The sequence below is a fragment of the Myotis brandtii genome, unplaced genomic scaffold (assembly GCF_000412655.1).
Source record: "Myotis brandtii unplaced genomic scaffold, ASM41265v1 scaffold30, whole genome shotgun sequence".
Lineage (NCBI taxonomy): Eukaryota > Metazoa > Chordata > Mammalia > Chiroptera > Vespertilionidae > Myotis > Myotis brandtii.
The window spans coordinates 3656545-3677191 of NW_005361458.1; the positions used below are offsets into that span (position 1 = coordinate 3656545).

The 20647-nt window shown below is 36.5% G+C and overlaps 1 protein-coding gene and 1 pseudogene across 4 annotated transcripts in view; one reads left to right on the forward strand and one right to left on the reverse strand.

Moving 5' to 3' along the window:
- ZDHHC21 (zinc finger, DHHC-type containing 21) overlaps positions 1 to 4823 on the forward strand; it is a 46310-nt gene extending 41487 nt beyond the window's left edge. For all 4 annotated transcript variants that reach the window (XM_014542376.1, XM_005869603.2, XM_005869604.2 and 1 more), the window contains exon 9: positions 158 to 4823. In XM_014542376.1, coding sequence (XP_014397862.1) covers positions 158 to 290 — 133 coding nt within the window. In that variant the 3' untranslated portion in view covers positions 291 to 4823. The remainder of the gene's footprint in view (positions 1 to 157) is intronic.
- A 67-nt stretch (positions 4824 to 4890) lies between these two features.
- LOC102241857 lies at positions 4891 to 20008 on the reverse strand (annotated as a pseudogene).
- Positions 20009 to 20647: the final 639 nt, after the last annotated feature.

Genomic DNA, 20647 nt, shown 5'->3' on the forward strand with positions numbered 1-20647 from the left:
CAGCTGCATGCCATAATGAAAGAAAAGCTGTATTTGTGATGCTGGGACACAATTCATCAGAGTCCTGTAATGGATCCCCAGCCAACCTGTATTGTTTTAGCTGACTGAAGTGCACCATGGGAGTGCTGTCTTTCACTAATAATGCTGTCTTCTGTAGATCGAGGCCCCGAAAGCCATGGCAGCAGACCTTCTCAGAAGTTTTTGGCACTCGTTGGAAGATCCTGTGGTTTATTCCTTTCAGGCAGAGGCAACCACTGCGAGTTCCCTACCACTTTGCCAATCACGTCTAAACAGATGGATGGTGGGCACAGATGGGTCCTCCATGCTGGAAATGCGTTACAGGTTTTCTGATAATAGAACGATGACAGTCTTCAAGTCAATTAAAATCCACCCACCAATCTTAGGCATCATAATGTGCCCCAGGCTTCATTTTAATAGTGATCTTGATCCTGTTGTGGGACTAACACAAGATCTATATTTAAGTTTCAAAGCATGTTTACTTTCAAATTAGCTTTCCACGGGGATTTCTTAAAGTGCTTTTGTTATTAAACTCAAAAGGCAGTGATTGGGATGAAATAATTGTACATAATTTCTTTTAGCACTGACAATATTACAGATTTTAATTTATGGGAATTTTCAGATGTTTATTTAAAATTTTCACTCTTGAGCAGTACTAATCAAATCTGAATTTAATTCTTCAGCTTTTACAAAAGGTTTTACACCTTATATGTGAAATTTCTTTTTCAAGTACAGTTTAAAATATGTTAATACTTTTATATATGCTGCAAGATTTTTTTAAAATGCAGCATAGGATTGAACAACAAAAAAAGGGCAGTGTTTTCTTAGTAGCTTTCTAATGTTTTCTCTTCACCAAAAACAAAATACCACTAAAATAAAGCACCAACTATCTACCTTATGTTAAAGGAAAGATTAAATGTTTTTCCATGTTAATTTTTCTGTTTCTTTTCCCTGTACTGTTGTAAGTATTGATTGTTGTTAATATATTTGTTCCGAGGAGAAAACTTTGACTAAGTGGGCATGTATTCCTATTTTACCTTAAGATTTTGGTGAGCAAATGGATAGAGAATTTGCAGTGATTCCACAGATATCTTTTCTAGTGCAGTTATACCAGAATGTGTGTTTTTAAAATGCTAATATAACTCAAAAATATATAATGTACAGTATAAAGAGGAATATTGTGCTTTTGAAAAATATATATACTTTTTGCTTTTATTTACCTACTAGTAGATCTAAAATTACACAATGAAGATTTATATATAATAAATATTGGCCAACTATTCCTGAAACAAAACTATAGGAAATTACTAGTAAAAGTAAATAACTTTTTTATACCTACAATCAATCAGCCAAATTGAATTTAAATTTTAATGGGCCAACTATAATTTGGATTGAGAGACCTTTTTTTGTAGCTAATGTTAGGAAATAGCCTTAAAATAAGAAAATATAATGATCTACATTTATCATTAGCCTTACACAAATTTAAATTGCTAACAGTGATGGTCTCTTAGAAAGCATAGAACATTTGTATAAAAAGAACATTAGCATACTTAGAAAAAAATTCAGCTTTAACATTTTCTCCATTAGAATACTGCAAAATCCATATATCTTTTTTGAAAATTTATGTACTCACAGTCTTTCTCTTGAATCTTAGAGAAGATTGAAGGGGTCTACTGTTCTTGGAACATATCAGTAGTTTCCTTTTACTTAGCTTTGATAGTAGGGAATCATACCTGGGAAATCATGAAACAGAAAGTTGCCATATCAGCCAGTTAACTATACTGTGGTTAGTTCTTTCAGAAACTATCTTCTAAAATAATAGAATTAGCTGTTCTCAGAAATATAAGTGCCATGTCTTACATGTTCTGATTATAATGCTTTATTATTTAAAAGTATAGAAGTGGCAGATGAAAATATGTATTGGTGCTGATAAAATGCATAGTAAATTTAATATGAGAAATTTATTTGTAGAGCTTAATGAACCACAAAATTAATATGTTCATGTCATGGAAATGGGTTGGGGTTTGTGCAAGCTAACATATTGACCAAATTTGGCCTGATGGGGGAACTGTTTTAAGGAAGTAATATATAGATAATACAGATAGATATCAATTGATTGCTCTGCCTATAACTGGACCTTGAGAAAACAGTGAAGTGTGAAGTGAAGATCCCTTAAAGAGCGTTATATTCCTTAAAGGCACAGTTACACTTCATATAGGAGTACTAATTACCTTGAAAGGTACTTGGGAGGTATTCAGAGCCAACTGCTGCCTCAGTAATGAGAACCAGAGGTGGTCCCTTTCCCACTCTAAGAGGGTTTTGTTTTTCTTAGATTTACCATTTCTAGGGCACATTCTCTTTCCTCTTTATACCCTCACTGATCCAATCCCTCTGTACCTGATTCCCCTGGTACTGGAATACAGACTAACACACTAGGCAAGGCAGATATTTATTTTATTTGAATGGTAGAAATGCTACGTATCAATATATTTATATAAGATTCTATATTAATGAATATCTATATATACATGTGCTTTAATTTTCAGTATTCTCAAATTAGCAGGCCTAACTGTGGGTTTAGTCCTTGTTAGACAACTTGAGAAAAACCAGCGGGTAGTTTCCTAGGGAGTGCCTGAACTCTAGTGCTCTCTCTGCGCCCTCTTTTGGCTAATTGGTGTAATTATACTGGCTCTAGAGACTTACTGGCCCACAAGTAAATTGTATGGCCAAATTCTGAACCTGTCAGAGGTACAAGCTTAGGGGAGTGTATATGCAAGGCTGTTATATTTTATGAAAATTAATGTGTTCCTGTTTATGATGACACATATAGTTCATACAAAATGATGACTAGTTTGCTTCATTTGTGTATGTTAATATATATATTTGCTGTCATTTACAAGTTTATATCAGATTAGGATAAACAAATGTAAACATTTCATGAATTTTTATTTTAAACCTTATTTTGGAAAATTAAGTCTTTAGAATTAGAAAAGTCATTACTTTAAAATTACCAATTTATTAGGAAACACAGAAATCTATTGTTACAGTGGTAAGCAAGTATCTAATGTGTTTTACTGAGTATCTAAAAAATACATTTAGTGTTGTTTTTAATCTCAGTTTTGGAATGATTTTTTTTTTTCTGATTCTGTTACACTAAAATAATGAGATTAGTAATTCTTTTTAAACTTTCCTACTCAGAGTTATTGGATGAAGTGGTTCCTTATAAACATTACATTTGAAGCAATATGTATTTTAAAGGCTATTTTACTAAGCAAAGTCCTTAATTGGACTTCTGGAGATGAGTTTTACGTAGATATTATATATTATACCTCTTGAACAATTATATTTGTTGTTGTTCTTTTCCTTAAACAAAAAATCTTTATGGGCTGAAGATTGTAAGCAGAAATTGACTGAGTTCATATTCCCCAAACAGTAGGCATTCAGTTAAAGTGCTTTTGGTACTTTGTAACCAAGACTTACAGTTTAAAAATACTAAGTTAATTGTTCCATTATAAAAAAAAATACTATTTTGCTTAAGAGTTGTATTAAAAATATTTGTGGTTAACATGAGATAGCTATATGTAAATTTCTAGTTTATGTATTAATCTCTTTAACAGAAGAAAACAGTTTACTTTTAATAGTAATAGTGGTAGAGAACATAAGCTACATAACATTCAGTAAAATGATGAAGTTAAAACTTCTGTGAGAATGAACATCAGTAAATTTTTGCTAATGTTTAGAGGTATTTTTCTCTAAGTATGGTAGCTAATTATAACTATACTTCATCAGGCTTTTTCAAGACACTTCTGTACAAGCAATTAGTTGAAGATATGTTTCAACCAAAAGGGCTTATTAATTCTGAAAGCTAACTATGAAGACTTAAGTTAGGACAACACTTCCAGCCAGGAAGTGTGAAGTAATTTAGATTATGGCCACACAGTCTTTTATGTGTTAGGTCATGGGGCAGTTTGAGTGTTCTCACATGAATTGCTATAAAATCACAATGTGTCCAGCCCTGGTTTACAATGGCATTAATATTAACAAAGCTGCTAGTCTCTCTCTATATTTTTCTCTAGTCTCCAATGGCTTCCCTTATGCTTCATGGAGAAATAGATCACCTAGCTCAAGTTTACTATACTTTAGCTGCTTCATTCAATAAGTTTTTTACATGACTTCTAATATACATAGATCTACCTAGAATTTATTTGGTGAAGTTTATACTTAACAATCATTAAATAATTTACTAATAGATACAGGGATTGGATTTTTTACCCAATTCTGTTGCTTTAAAAAATATAAGTATTAGCAAATGTAGTTAATAATCATGTACATTTAGTAGGTTCTACTTGTTAGTTTTTTTTATTTACTCAGTATTTATTGTTTTTACCACTTCTAGAAATTATGCTAAGCCTTGAGAATATAAAAATATACAAAATATCCCTGCCTATATGGAGATTACAGTTTACATACTTTATGATATTATAGAAGTCAGTTTTTAAAAAGGTGTTATAATTAGAATGTTAATGTAGTTATAATATTACCCCTTATATAATTAAAGAGTTGGAAAGTATCAAGAAAAGCAAGAAATTAGTATCTTAAACCAGAGGAAATATTAAGGATGATTTTCAAAAACATAATTCTGAAAATAAAGTAGCACTGAAAAGCTATCAAAGATGGCATTAAAAATTTCCCCTATAGACATTTTTCATTAAAAAACTTTAGGCAAAATGTGTTTTTACCTAGTATTGGCTGGATTTTTGGCCATTCTCTCTGTACTTCCAGTGCAGACTGCAGCTTAGCACACAGAAGCATATAACCCATGTCATCTAATAACGGACAGGTTATCCTATATTACACAAGATATCCATCCCGGCAGTACTCCTTCTTCTATCTCTGACCACATAAACGATTCCCAAATATGTCCCCACACATGCACTCAAAGCGCAGCTCCACTCGACAGCCATCATTCAGCAACAGCCTCAGCATCACCTCATCGTTTAGGGCATGCTGAATGGCAGGCACTGTATTCAGGACTTCTGTGCAATGGATATCAGTATTAGGAACAGCAAAATCCAGCGCAGTCCTCCTCTCATTGTCATAGCTCTTGGAAATGTGGTCAGCAAGCAGGTTATTGATGACAAAACCACTCCCAACGAGCAGTTCTAGGCACTGTGCTTTTGCCCATCTGCTGTTGAGCGAATTGGTGTTAGCCCACATTTCCAGATTGCATGCTTGGATGTTATTGGGATAAGATATTTCAGTGCAAGATAATGTCCCTCACAGGCAGCTCGGTGTAAAGGAAGATGTCCTTCTCTGTTAGGTACATGTTTGCTTCCTCCATATCGCGGCAGGAGAGAAATGCAGTCAGGATTGCCCCCTCCTGCTGCCTCAAACAGCAGTAATGTCCCATCATTTGCCAAAGCAGACACATCACTGTCTTTGAGGACTAGGTGTCCAGCACATCACAGAGACCATACCCAGCAGTAGCACCTAATGGTGTAACTCCAAACTGTCTCAGGCAACATTGCCAGCAGAGCTATGAGATCTTTTTAAAATATATATATGTACATATATTACATATATATATTTATTTAAGAGGGGAAAGGAGAGGAAGAGCAAGAGAGACATCAGTGATGAGAGAAAATCATTGATCAGCTGCCTCCTGCACACCCCCTACTGGGGATGGAGCTTGCAACATGGGTATGTGTCCCAACTGGGAATCCAACCGTGACCTCCTGGTTCATAGGTTGATGCGCAACCACAGAGCAATACCAGCCAGGCGTAGGTCTTCGTAGCCTTGTTTGGCTGCCTCATGCATGGCCAACAGTTGTTGACACAGGGCTGGTCAAGGCTGGTGGTGTGTTTGAGCAGAGCAGACACCATGTTATAGGAGCTCTTGTTTACAACTTGAAGATTTTAAAAAGAACAGTTGACAGTAGGCATATTAACATGAATATCTCAGATGTTATTAAACAAGTTACCAAATTTAACATCAAAAGAGATGTTAGCTATTCCCTTCTACAAGAGAATATTGTATTTTTCGTACCCCTTCCATTTCTTGTATCCAAATTTCTATTGAGGAGTGTAAGCATGCAGGATAATACCTTCTCTTTAAGACCCCAATCTGAACAGGTTCAAGAGTTGCATGAAAGATAGTACACATTACTAAGATGTTGCATAGAATCTTTCTAAATTTTAATGTCTTCATTAACAAAATAAAAATAACATTCACTGTTGGATTGTATAAATTAAATAGTGTATGTAAAATGTTTCGTATATACTAGGAGTGCAGTAAATTATTACTATTGTTAGTAAAAGTACCATTTCATCACTTCTAGGATCCTGGAACCACATGTGTAAATAAGATTTATCAAGTTCTTCCCCCTCTACAAAGAGGTGTGGTGTTTTTTTCTTCTCATGCTCTTAATGGGAGTTTAGCAATAGGAATGCTTAGAATCTAGGTAGACCAGGTGTTCTAAACAGATGAAGCATATGACAGCTAACGTACTACCATTTCAGAGGTTTTCTAAACCAGCTATCTCTTTCCCCCACTGCTTGTCGCTAGTGCCTGAAATTACACTGCTTAAAGTGTTTTCCCCCTTTAGATTAAGACCAGATTTTCCCAGCTTAGATATAACTATTTCTAAAAAAGGTAATGCATTTTCGCTTATCAAAAAGGGGGAAGAGGAGAGGACAAAGAGGGTAGGGAGGGAACTACTTACTAATATTACTAACCTATAAATTAACAAATGAATCAATGTGTTATTTCATGTTCATATTTGTTGCCCTCTATTCTAAGAATCATCCTCTGAATTTATATATAAATTACAAATTTCATTATACTCTGAATTTAGCCATTCTCAACTGAATTTTAGAATATTCTGCAGTAGAATGTGAGAAAGTAATAGAACCAACTTTCTTAAAGTATTTTGAACCGAAGTTATTATTCTGTGTAGTATTTAACATTCTCTGCTGCTTTTAGGATGATGATGGTTTAACTTCAAGAGAGTGACTGTTTCCTCAGATATCTCATTTCATTATCATTGTGCAGTTTTTAACAACAAAATTTACTATATTTTCATCTGTTCTTTAGATGTTGTAATGTGCTAATTTGAAACAGAAGTAACGATGGTGTTTAAAATTATTAAGTCATTTGGTATTGCCAGTGTTTTCCCACTACCATATTTTTTTACTAGTATGTCCTTTTCCTCTAGTCCACCATCGAGGACATAGAGTACAAATGAGTAGTGAGTAGCCAAAATTGGAGAAAGAAAATAGGGGTACTTATTAAGATGGTGAGAAAGCCAGGCGGAGCATGGAAAATAGCATCCCAGCAACAGAGTAGACTGGATGGAGTTCTGTGGCATCAGAAACTCCCCCTGCTACAGTCATGTTAGCCTTCTCTCTCACTGTTAACCATTGTACTGTAAGAGTTAATGCATGTGAGCGTTTAGTTTGAGTTATCTTATTGAAGGAGTTTATATTGCTGATTCTCTTCAGCTGGTCAGATGCCTTTGAGAAGTTATTTTAAACAATAAAGTGTTAAGAATAATGTGAGAGGTGCAGCTATTTAATGCTGAGGAGACATGAATAGATTGCCCGGAAGTTTCATTGAAAAAACTGGGACCTTTTTCACAAGTCTCCTACTGCAAAGAAAGGATACTAAGTATTATAGTAAATTTTGTCACTAAAGTAAAAATCAAGAATTTACATATAAGGGATGATTTTTCACTTTAAAATTTGGGCGATTTGGCGTTCTTGATACCTTGAAGGTCTCCATACCTATTAGTATTGTGAATGCCTGGAACATGTAATGTAGTGCTTGCCACAGAGGTTCAACACTCTGATCTTTTTAGTATTGATATTTTATATATTAACAGTGATGGGGGCAAAATGGCAACAAAAAAGGTATGTTTCTATCTGTGGCTTTGCTTGCTTGTATGAGGAAATACAGGGTTTACTTGCATAGACTGTTAACTACAGGGAAAGGTTGTCTTCATATTGCAAGTTCTGTGTTCTTGCCAGTGTTCACTGGGTGACATTTTCACCTGCTGGTGCCTGAAGTTAGTGTTTTACAACCTCAACAACTCAAACATCCTGGTGCTACTCATTTAGCATTGAGTGACGTTTTTATTTCCTGTACCAAAGAGTTAATTTTCTTTTTGGTTGACTGAGAGTTCTCTTCTCACATCCTTGTGTTTATAAAGTAAAGTTTAATGTTACTAAGAACAATTTTGATGAACAGATCTTAGTTTTTACACACTGCTGCCTCAATTTCATTGGTTTTAAAGGTCTCTCATTTGAACTTTTTTTTAGTTAGGCAGATTAGTATGGTTTTTTATTTTGTATTTTAATATAGATTGACTACTGTAAAAGTTTAATAGGTTGAAGTTGCAAAAAATAATCAAAGCACTTTTCACAAGCTATTTTAGTTTTGCTTTATTTCTGCAGGAAAAAATGAGAAATAATAAGAAGTCTACCTTTATTTCTATAAGTGAACTATCTAGCTTATTGGGCCCTTTTATTGAATGCTGAAGCAAAATGATAAAGTGCAAAGGTAAGGGCCCTTTCTGATTACAGATGAAGAACTCTGCTTCTTGCTCTGTGTAATCCTTAATGCCATTAAAGAGTGATACTGTCATTTGTCTATTTTGCAAACAAGGTTAGAATTAAAGAACACTTATAAATATACATATACCAGGGTGTCCCAAAAATGTATACACACTTTGAATAATTATTAATTCCAATTGGTTAAATCTGAAAAGAAAGGAAAATCAATTGAGCTGTCAGCTGTTAAGTGTGTATACATTTTTGGGGACACCCTGAATATATAAACACTTCCAAAAAGGAAATGCAAATACACTTGATTTAAGCAAAACTGTAATAGAAAATTGAACTTTACAAAAAAAGAAGGTCGCTATGCTGTTATTCACTTTACATAAAAAATTAAGAGTAAGAGTATTTTAAAAACTTAATTCTCAGTAATTCATTTTATAAAAAATGGGAGAAATAAAAAAAACCTTAGAAAAGTACTTATAATTGTCCAAATGTAATATTGCTATGTATACTATTCTGGTTTTTTATGTTTCCTAAAACTTTCAAAACATTCATTGGGGACCTTAAAACTGTGGCTGAAATTGTTAAAAATTCTGGCAAGAAGATAACAGTATGTATGTATTGGAAAAGTAGACAGTCACATTTGAGAATGTTTTGTATCATTTTCACTCAACAAATATTCTCTCATTGAATGTAGATACAATATATGGTTTTGCAGTGAATTCTGAATGGGAAAAAGAATCAGGTCTGAAACGTATATGAAACATGACTTAGGATCATTTGAATGATATGTAAGAATACAGATATACATGTCATTAGCGGTAAAAGCAAAATTTGAAAGCAAAATGGGAAGAAGCAACAATGTGTCTCTCTGTCAACAATATATTTCTTAGATTTTGTTGCCACAATATTAGTACTGAGTTATTCAGCTTGTTAATGCATTATTTAAATTAATGTGGCTGAATGCAGTTATTTATTCAAGTGATTGGGTAGTAGAGAGTTCACCACTATCCTCTGTCTTCCAGAGATGAATATTAAAAAGACATTTCTACTGTAGCATAGGTACATTAAAGCAGAGATGCTCGGACTTGAGTTGCGGGTCTACGGGAGAACAGGGTAGGCTTTGGGAGGACTGAGCACAGGTGATTGTGCTTGTATGAGCTTTATGTCCCTGGAATTAGCCTTTAAAAAAAAATCTAACTAGCAAGTTTAATGATTAGGCAAAATCTGTGATATTTTGAGACTTCCAAAATTGTCTATCAACCTCAAATTGTGTCTAATATTGTATATCCCTAAAATAAAGGACATTTATTTTAGTAATGGTATGTTCCAAGTGCCATATAAAGAACCCATTTTTGTTTTTGTATTTATTTTTATTGTTGACAGCATTGCAGATGTTCCCCTTTTTTCCCCATGACCCCTTCTAGCCCGCCGCCACCCCCTGCCCAGGCCTTCACCACTCTATTGTCAGGGTCCATGGGTTATGCATATATCATACAAGTTCTTTGGTTAATCTCTTCCCACCCACCCCCAGCTTCCCTCTGAGATTCCACAGTCTGTTTCATGCTTCTGTGTCTCTGGATCTATTTTGTTCATCGGTTTATTTTTGTTCTTTAGATTCCACATATGAGTGAGATCATGTGATACTTGTCGTTCTCTGACTGTATAAAGATCCCATTTTTAAGTGATTCAGGCAGTTATTTCGTTCAGTGCATATGTTTACATCTGAGTGCTAATGCCACATCGTCCTTTTTACCTTGTCTGCTCCCCTAAGATTACTTAAAGTCTTCACTACCATTTCCAGTGCTGATGGTAATGCTAATGGTAAATATGAAAAATAGTTGAGAAGTAAGAGACTGGATTGAGAAGAGGGAGGGATAAAAGGGCAAGTGTAAGCCATGTGTCTGAGATATACTTGTTTAAATGAAGAGTCTACACTGGTTCTTAAAATGAAAAGCAAACTATGTACCTACCTTAAGAATAATGTTTTTGTTTAATTTATGTTAGTGATTTAGTTTTATTCTTGTAATAGTTCTATTTTTTCTTTGAAGATTGTTTTTAATTTAAATTGTGGAATTTTTACTTCTCTTAAAAGGTATTATGTAATGTATTTCTAGAAATCTTATTTTTAAATAAATATTTTTTAAAAACATAGGACTGTCTTTCCCCCACTTCTTTATTTATTAAAATCAAACCAAATTCTAGACCGTAGCTGCACCATCAGTATAATAGATCAATTTTTTTAAAGTTTTATACAATTTGGATGACTTCAAAATTAGTAGCCTTAGGATATTGTTCTACTGTAATCAAAAATTCACTATGTGTTCAAGAAGAACTAGGTATACGTACTATGGTTGAAATTGACAAATGCAATATTCCAAATTAGGCATATTTGTCTTAGAGACGACCCAGATGGATAGATTTAGTCACACAATTGAACATGTATTGAGCCAGATACTTTCGTATGGAAATATTTTTTCTTTGAGGAGTCATTTACATAAAATAAAAAGCATAGCATTTTAGTGTATGTCTAGGTATTATTTTAGATCTAGGAATATTGAATTACTTTGCCTTTGGTCTAATGGAGTTATATTCTAAGAGTTTCTGGATAGCTTTTTATTGACAAATTTCTGTCTGAATTTAAAGTTGCTTTACTTGTACATGGGAGTTGTCACAGAGGAGTGTATATTAGTATAAATTGTCAAAAATGTTATCTGAAAGGTCAAATCAGTATTATCTTAGAAACAGTAAAGGAATAAAAACTGAGGCTGATAGAGGCTTCACTTTTAAAAAAAAATTTTCTTGAATTTTTATTGCCAGAAAAGTAAAGTTGATAAATATTCTGGATTAATACATTAAATGACTTGGTAGAGTTGCATATAAAACTGTAAACTTTGTTGCATTGGTAAATAAAAGCAAATTGTTGCATTTTTGACAAACTTTCAAGGATTATACAACTTTAATCTTGTTCCTTTTCCAGTTTCATTTGCTCTGATTCTAAGCAGCATTTACAATAATTAGGCTCTCTTAATAATGATAAATTATGATTCTCAATCTTTTTGGTCTCAGGACTCCTTTACATTCATAGACATTATTGTGGGCCCCAAAGAGTTTTTCCTTACGTAGGTTGTCTTGATCAGTATTGACTGTACTAGAAATTAAAACTGAGAAGTATTTTAAATGCTTATTAATTTATTTGAACATAATAACAAGCCCATTGCACGTTAACAATGTATTTTTATTTAGAGACCCATGCTTTTACATTGTTTGCAGATCTCTAATATCTGCCTTTATAAAAGAAAGTTGGATTTGCCTACCGCTTCTGCATTCAGTCCGTTGCATTGGTATTGTGGTTGAACTCTCCAGAGAAATCCAGTCTCATGTAAAGACTGTACAGATGTTTCTTGACCTAACAACGGGGTTACATTCCAATAAACCCATCATATGTTGCAAAGATTGTGAATGAAAGTGCATCTAAGACATATAAACTTCTGAACATCATAGCGTAGCCTGGCTGGTTTCTACTGAACGTACACTGTTTTCGCACCATCGCAAAATTTTAAGTTGGGGATCATCTGTAGTTAGAAAAAAGAGGAATATTTTCATAGTTTGTTCAAGTGACTGTGCACTTCTTCTGTGATACAAAACAAGAACTCAACATGTGATGTTTTCTTAAAGTTTAGTTACAATTTTGGACCAGAAACATTACGAAGAAACTTTTTCATATTCTGTTATATTAAAATCTATTGGTCTCTTTTTTTTACTTTGGAAAGTTCTCTTAACCCATACATGATTTTGTGACATCATTCATTGGTCATTTGGGAAATATTGGAGTAATGCAGATCTTCCAAGTGTTGCCACATTTCATCCTATAACAAATTAAATTAGGTTAAGTTAAATTTAAAAAATTAATAGTGCCACTGATCTTGTCAGAACAGTAGGTACTGGAAAGCTGTTAAGCTTGTAATGATACGTTACATTTTTCACAATTCTGATTGTCACTTGAAGGTTTGAATTTTATTATTGGTAACCACATTCTGTCAATGGTTTCCCTTCAAGTGTTATATTCACTCATTTTTTAGAAAATATTTGCCATATACCCACATGTGAAAAACCATAGTTGGTCAGTTATTCTTTCAACTAAATGGGGTTCCATGAAAAACATGGCTACTTCAGCTCACAAATCACAGTCGCACCGGTACTTTTCCTCAGGAATAAACAAGCGTACTCTGGAATGCAGGTGAAACGCTTTGTGTACTGCCCATGTTGACAAACAAAATATTAAAAATATACTCAAAAATCAAGATTTAATAAAGCTAATCATACTTACTGATTCACTAAGGGGATTACTGAAGACATCATCTGTATATTCCTGCTTTTGAAGCACTTAAAATATATAGCATCCTTAAAGATTAATATCTATTTAGCATTGTTAGAAACAGACAAAAACTGAAAATACAGGATAATATTATAATACTGCAAAATCATTTGAGAAGCCGCCAGATCCTGTAGAAGAACAAATGCATGCAAATGCTGCTCGAGGCTGACCAATTACCCATAGGAGCAGCGATTATATTAGCGTGCAAGGGCAATTGGAGGGAAAATTGGACCCTGTGGACATCCAGCTGAGCAAACAGGACTGAGGAAGGATAGAGGATGTGTGTTAGTTTGAAAAAAATACATCTAAGCTTGCTTAAAAAATATTTGTATCCGTCACAGCACATTCTTTGTCTGTCTTCTGGTTGCTCATGGTTTTCAAATTAGCCCCCTTCTCCAAACAAAAGAGCACCTCTGCTTAAAGACCAAACACCCAAATAGCAATGTGTTTTGCACATAAAAAGGCCAGAATAGTTCAGGAAATGGGAAACTTTGAGTACACATATCCAAATATTCAGATGCTACTGTACATATACACAGGTGTCACCAGTAGTAGTTTACCTGTGACATGGTCTAGTTATGTATCCTTAATGCTGAAATTTATTATTATAACTAAAAGTGTTCCCTAGCTCTAACTTGTGATGATTTTTGACAAAAACTTAATAATTAAGGATCTAATATGGTGTGGAGGTTTTATAGTTTCATATTGAACTATGGATGAGTAATCCTTGATGAATAAGTGATCACATCAAGTTAATGAAATTTATTGTATAAATTGTATGGTAAGCTGTGTAGCTGTAAGCCAAATAACCCTCATTCTATTGAACAGGTTCACATTTAAATTGCAACTAGAAGTAACTGATTTCAAAGTTTTCTGGGTAGTCTATGTTGTTATGTTGTTATGACTTGATGTTCTTGAGTGTTTGAAAGTATTTCAGGTATTCTCAACACGGAAAAGTACCCACAATATGGAAAATAATGCATGTGCATTTTTTTGGTTTTGGAAATAAATTCAATAATTTGAATGATCATGATATTCATACCCTTGTAGAATTTTCTCCTTTTCCCTCACTGGGGTTAACACAATTCTAAGTTTGGAATGTATCATCACATACATGTATTTATATTTTTATGTGTATAAACATGAAAAATAGTTTGATCAATGTTTAAAATTTATATAAGCCTCCTAGCACTCCCTGCTTTCTTTCCTCTAGAGCACTTGCCATCTACAATAAAATGTGAAAAATCCCCATTCCCACTGTCCTTCACAAAGGTAGCTACTGGCAGTAATTCGGTATCTATTATTCCTCTTCTGAATGTGACATGCATGGTTGTTTGGTTTTCTAGGGAAACCAACTTCTGTGATTTGCATTTTTTAAAATAATATATTGTGGTGATCATCCCTATCAAGACATAATAGTCTACCCCATTATGTTTACCTTTTCTGTAGATTGTATCATCAGTATCCTCTAATTTATTTAATCATGCCTCTATAATAAACATCAAATACTTTTTTTCCCTATTGATAACAATGCTGTAGTAAACACTCTTGTACAAAAATCTTTGTAGCCAATTGCTAGTATTTTGTAGGTGTATTCCTAGAAGTGAAATTGATAAGTCAAAGGATGCGGACATTTTAAATTTTGATGAAAAATACCAAACTGTCTTCCAGAATTCTTTAATTTACAGTCTCACTTGATCCTATTAATTTTTTAAATTTGTGCCAGTCTAATAGAGATGAGCATCTGTTCATTTTTCCCCCCTCCAGATTCCTTGTTTATGTTGTTTGGGCCATTTACTTCTCTTTGTTCAATGTTACTAACTTTATATTTTCTGGATATATTTCTAAATTTTAGCTGTTTCTTATTTTTCTTTATGGTGATTGTTCTGGTAATCATCATATGTTATTTGCTGTGTAACAAATTACCCCAAACTTAGTGATATAAAACAACCAACCTTTTTCTTTTATGGTCACAGATTTTATGTGTCAGGGATTCAGAAAGGGCACAATAGTTTTTTCAGCTAGAAATACATGAAGACTGTGAAGTGGGGAGAGCATTACTGGAGACTCGCCAGCCAAAGCCTCATTTACTCACATGTCTGATGCTGGCTGTCAGCTGGGACCTCAGTTGGGGCTGTCATCGGGAACACCTTCATGAGCCTTTCCGTATGTGTGCCTGTGTTCCAAGAGAGAGTGGTCCAAGAGAACCGGGCAGAACTTGTATCACCTTCCATGACTGGTCTCAGAAACCACAGCCTGCTTAGTCACAAGCCGGCCCAGATTCCGTGAAAGAGGATGGAGACTCCACATCTTGAAAAGAGTGTCAAAGACAAAGTTCACAAGAAAAGCATGTTGCAAGGGAGATGTTGTTGAGGACATCTATGGAAAATAAAATTCGTCACAACCATTATGTTTTATGGAAGAATTCAATGACCTTGAACGAAGACTTCTGGGTTTTATCTTGTTTAAAAAGGCCTTTCCTAAATCAAGATTATGTATTTTTCTTTACTTTTCAAAAAAAAAATTCAATCATTTTACTCTTTTGTACTTGTTGCTGAGTCCATTTGAAATTTATCTTTATAAACTTAGTCACTTTCAATGGTTTTGTATGTTTCTGTACAATTTTATTTTTGTAATAAAGGTATACTGGGAGACTAACTTCAATTTTTTAGATGTACAAATATCACCAACACATTTAGATGTACAAAATATCAGCCAACACATTTTTTACATAGTTTACTTTGTCTCACATCTGATTTATAATGTCACTATGTTCTTGAAGTTATGTAATATGTATTTAATTTTTTTAAAATTATTTTTATTGATTTTAGGGAGAGGGAGAGGGATAGAGAGATAGAAACATCAATTGATTGGCTGCCTCCTGCATGCCCCCTACTGGGGATCAAGCCACAACCGAGGCATGTGCTTTGCCCGGAAATGGACCCATGACCTCCTGGTTCATGGGTCGACGCTTAACCACTGAGCAACACCAGCTGGGCATAATATGTGTTTAATTCTAATAATTATCGGTAACAATTTCAGAAGCATTTACCTATGTTTTTCTAATTGTAACCTGATATTTTTTATAACCTTCATTTATTTGAAATAAATGTTTCATATTGCTGTTCCCCATTCCCACTTATATGCATAGGTTTTAGAATTTTATATTATTATTTTAAGTCTTCCACTTAAAAGTCAACTGATCAGCTTTATCTCACTATAGATTAGGTTTGCCTTTTCCAGAACTTCACTTACATGGAATTATACAGTATGTCCTCTTTTCCCAACAGGCTTTTCTGCTCAGCATGTGTTTTGAGATTCATTCATGTTGTGAGTATCAATTTGTTTCCTTTTGTTGATGAGAGATAGTCTATGGTAGGAATTATCCTTAATTCTTATTGATTTCAATTCCTGAAATATTTGTTAAGGATTGGTATTATTTCTTTAATATTTAATAGATTTCACCAGTGAAACTAACTGGACCTGGGCTTTTCTTTGTAAGGTTCTCAATTATTTAATTTGTTGTTACAGCTCTATTCAGGTTTTCTAGTCTTAAATTTGGGGCATTTGTCTTTTTACATCCTTGGGTAAATTTATTCCTAGGTATTTTATCTTTTTTAATGCAGTTGTAAATGGGATTGTTTTCTTAGTTTCCCTTCCAATAGGTCATTATGGGTGTATAAAAATACAACCAATTTCTGGATATTTATTTTGTATCCTGCTACTTTACTGAATCCTTTTATCCATCCTAGTACTTATTTGGTGGAATCTTTAGGGTTCTCTATATACACCATGATGTCATCTGAAAATAATGACAGTTTTACTTCTTTTCAGTTGTGATGCCTTTTATTCTTGTTTCCTTGCTGTGTCTAGGATTTCTAGTTCTATATTGGATAACAGTGGTGAGAGCAGACATCCCTGTCTCACTCCTGATCTTAAGGGAAATGCTTTTAGTATTTGCCTGTTGAGTATAATGTTTGTGTGGGTTAGTCATATGTGGACTTTTATTTTGTTGAAGTATGATTCCTCTATTCCCACTTTGCTGAGAGTGTTTATCATAAATGGATGCTGGATTGTATCATATACTTTTTCTGCATCTATTGATATGATCATGTGGATTTTTTTTAATCCTTCATTTTCTTTATGTGGTGTATCACATTTATTGATTACAGCCCCATAATAAATATCATTTGATCATGGTGTACAATCTTTTTAATATATTGTTAGATCCAGTTTGCCAATATTTTGTTGAGGTTTTTAGCATTTATGTTTATCAAGGATATTGGCCTATAATTTTTTTTCTTTGTGGTGTCTATCTGGTTTTGGAATTAGGGTAATGCTGGCTTCATAGAAAGAGCTTGGAAGTGTACCTTCCTCTTGAATTTTTTGGAATAGTCTGAGGAGGATAGGATTTAGTTCTTCTTTGCATGCTTGGTAAAACTCCCCTGTAAAGCTGTCCGGACCAAGGCTTTTTTTTTGCTGGAAGATTTTTGATCGCTGTTTCAACTTCTTTGGTAATTATCAGCCTATTCAGGTTTTTTTATTCTTCTTGGTTGAGTTTTGGAAACTTGTATTTTTCTAGGAATATGTCCATATCTTCTAGGTTGTCCTTTTTGTTAGAATAGAGTTGTTCATAGTATTTTTTTCAAAATCATTTTATTTCTGTGGGATCGGTTATTTCACCTCTTTCATTTCTGATTTTGTGTATTTGGGTCCTATCTCTTTGCTTCTTGGTGAGCCTGGCTAGAGGTTCATCAATCTTGTTTATCCTTTCAAAGAACCAGCTCTTGGTTTTGGGGTCATGGCTCAAAGTAGACAAGGTGACCTCGGATGTAGAGAACTGCCCTCAACACCTTAAAATTGTGTTTACATTAGACTGAGAATCTCCACTTCTAGAGACCCGTCCTAAATACTAAATAAAGATTTATGGACATAGATATTCGCTTCAGCAAGATGATGGGAGTGAAAAACTGGAAATGGCTCATGTTCCACAGCAGGGGCTTCAGAAATTCTGATGTGGGGAGACAGGAGGAAGAGGACTGACTGGCAGTGTCCACCTCTAGGGAGATAAAGTTCTGGGAGGGCACATGCCTGGGAATCCTTCCTGCCCAACATCCACAAGTGCACACACACACATACTCATGCAAACATGCACAGGCACCCACACATGGGCACAGAAACGCGAGTGCACACAAGTGCACATGCCAACACACGTGCGCACACACAGAAAGGATTGGAACAGTGAGCAGCCCTGTCAGGGTTCTCCATCCTGGAAGGACTTTGTTCTTTACTTGATTCTGACTTGCTTTAGAATTCATTATTGTACTATAATAAACCTTTGTTTTTCTTGTCATAAGTTCTTTAAAAATTAAAAACTAATGTACGTTACTCCATAGATGAGCAACAAGTGTATACATTGAACGTATGACTTTAATATTTTTAGAACTATCAAATTCATCAGTGCATTATAAGGAATGTAGACATCACCTCAAGGAGAAGAGATTTGCAAGTCCCACCCCAGAGGTGGCTCAGTGGGTATCTCTCAGGCTCTGCCTCTCTCATTCTGTTTGTCTCTGTCACAGGCAGACTCATTCTCCATATGCGATTCTGCCTGTTGACATCACATCTAGGGGGTCTAACAGGTAGGATCCTGGATGCAGATAGGGGTCCACGTGTCTCACGTGAGAGGACCCATGAGGTCTTCATCTCCAGGCACGTAGAGACCCCTGCACCCACTTTAGCAGCTGCTCAGCTTCCCTTGTCCATGTGGACCAGGATTGGTGGATCCCATCCCCTCTCCATGGACATTAGTGTTTTTCCAATTCCCAGCTATTTCATCAATGCTGTGATGGGTAGTCTGGAAAATACATCTTTGAACAATTGTGCAAGAGTTTCTGTGGGGGAACTTCGGGGGAGCCCTGCCAGTGCAGGTGTGCCCCGTGGGACTTTGGCAGGTCCTGCACACTGTTCTCCCAGAGGAGGGGCTTTCCCCTTCTCCCCAGGGGATCTGCTGGAGCCTCTGCTGCCTCACATTGTCCCCAGGGCAGGTCCCCACCAGTCAGTCTGAAGGTGACAGTGCTCTCCCCCCAGTGTTGACTGTGGGTGTGTCCCCATCGGGGAGGGGGGCATCTCTGACATGTCCTGGCAGGTGCCCTGCCTCTTGTTGGAAGTGCCTGTGTTTGCCCTGTGTCCCTTTAGAAACACCGACTTCCCAGCATTTTCTGCACCACAGGGATGTGACACCTCTCTCTGCCCTTGGGTTGGGAGGAATATTTCCCAGCCGCGCAGATGCATTTTCCACAGGCTGCTCCCCCTCAGGGCAGGTTCTGGAGAGCTTTCTTCAGCCAGGGGTGGAGGGTCCTCAGTTAAGTCAGCAAATGCTGCCCAGGCCGGCCCTGCTTCACAGCTGCAGCTGGAGCGGCTGCTGGAGGTGGACATGCCTCCAGATCTTCCTCAGGATGGACTGAGGTGGTACAGGAGGAGCCGCCTCCGCCTCTTGGGCTGGTGCTGAATTTTTCGAGAGAAGAAAAGATCACCCATGTGCCTGCATGTCCATGTGCCCCCCGAAGACAGAACACAGCTAGAGCCCAGGACCCAACACAGAACAACCTCCCTGCCCACAGACCAGCAGGTGGGTGGTCTGAGGCCGGTCTTTGCTCCTGGCCAGGCTCTGGGGGTGCTCCCTCTGTGTCTGGCACCATCCCTTCCTCATAAGCTCCTCTCCCTCCACCCCCACATGCACCTCCACCCCCCATCCCACTCCCACCTCCCTAACCTTCACACCCTTGGGCTCTGCCTCCTGGGGCTCTAGGTCACCTGGCCTGGTTTGATTAACATGGGCACAGGCCTCCAGGTTGGAATCAGAAATCATGAGCTGCCTGGGGAAACAGCAGTTTTAGGGGAGGGAGTCCCTTTTAGGTCATCCACAGGCCCTGGTTCCCCAGACCTCCAGGTGGCCTCACTCACTTCAGGCCTGCTCTGACCCTCGGTGGTGTGGCTCACTGGCGCCTCACTGCTGGACATGGGCCAGGGGTCTTCGTCGAGCTGCTCCTCCATGTCTTGCATTGAGCTCTGCAATGGCAGTGACCAGCAGCTGGTTGGGAGTCCTTAAGCCCTGCCCAGCTCTAGTCACTGCTGCTTCTGCCCACTAGCTCTGCTTCTGGATCAGGCCCAGCCATGTGTCTGCACAGACCTCCACCCAGAGGAAATGAGATTCACCTCCAGGACTTGGGATAGACCCATGGTAAGCACACCAGGCATCTGATCCCCCTTCATCCTGTTCCTTCTACACACACACACACACACACACACACACACACACAAACACACAGGAAGGGACATAGGGCTGGTGAAGTGGGATCACAGTGGTGGCCTGGCCCAAACAAAACCTCCCTGGGCTCCTTGTGTTACCTTTGGGTCCTGCCATGGAAGGGACCATAGGCCTCTGGGCTAAGTTTGGAACCTGTGGCGGCCAAGGCAGAACATACTCTCACTGTTGCCTTTTTTTGAGGCCACAGCCTCAGGACACAGGCAGACAAGAAAACACGGAGTCCTCTCCAATGTCTCTATCTGAGTGAGCTGGGTAGGGGATCTTATAGAATGTGGCTTCCTGGTTACTAGGGTTCCTGATGATTGGGGGCCATCGTCAGGAAGTGAGGTCCTTGTTATTGTCTGAGGAGATGCTCGGTATGGGAC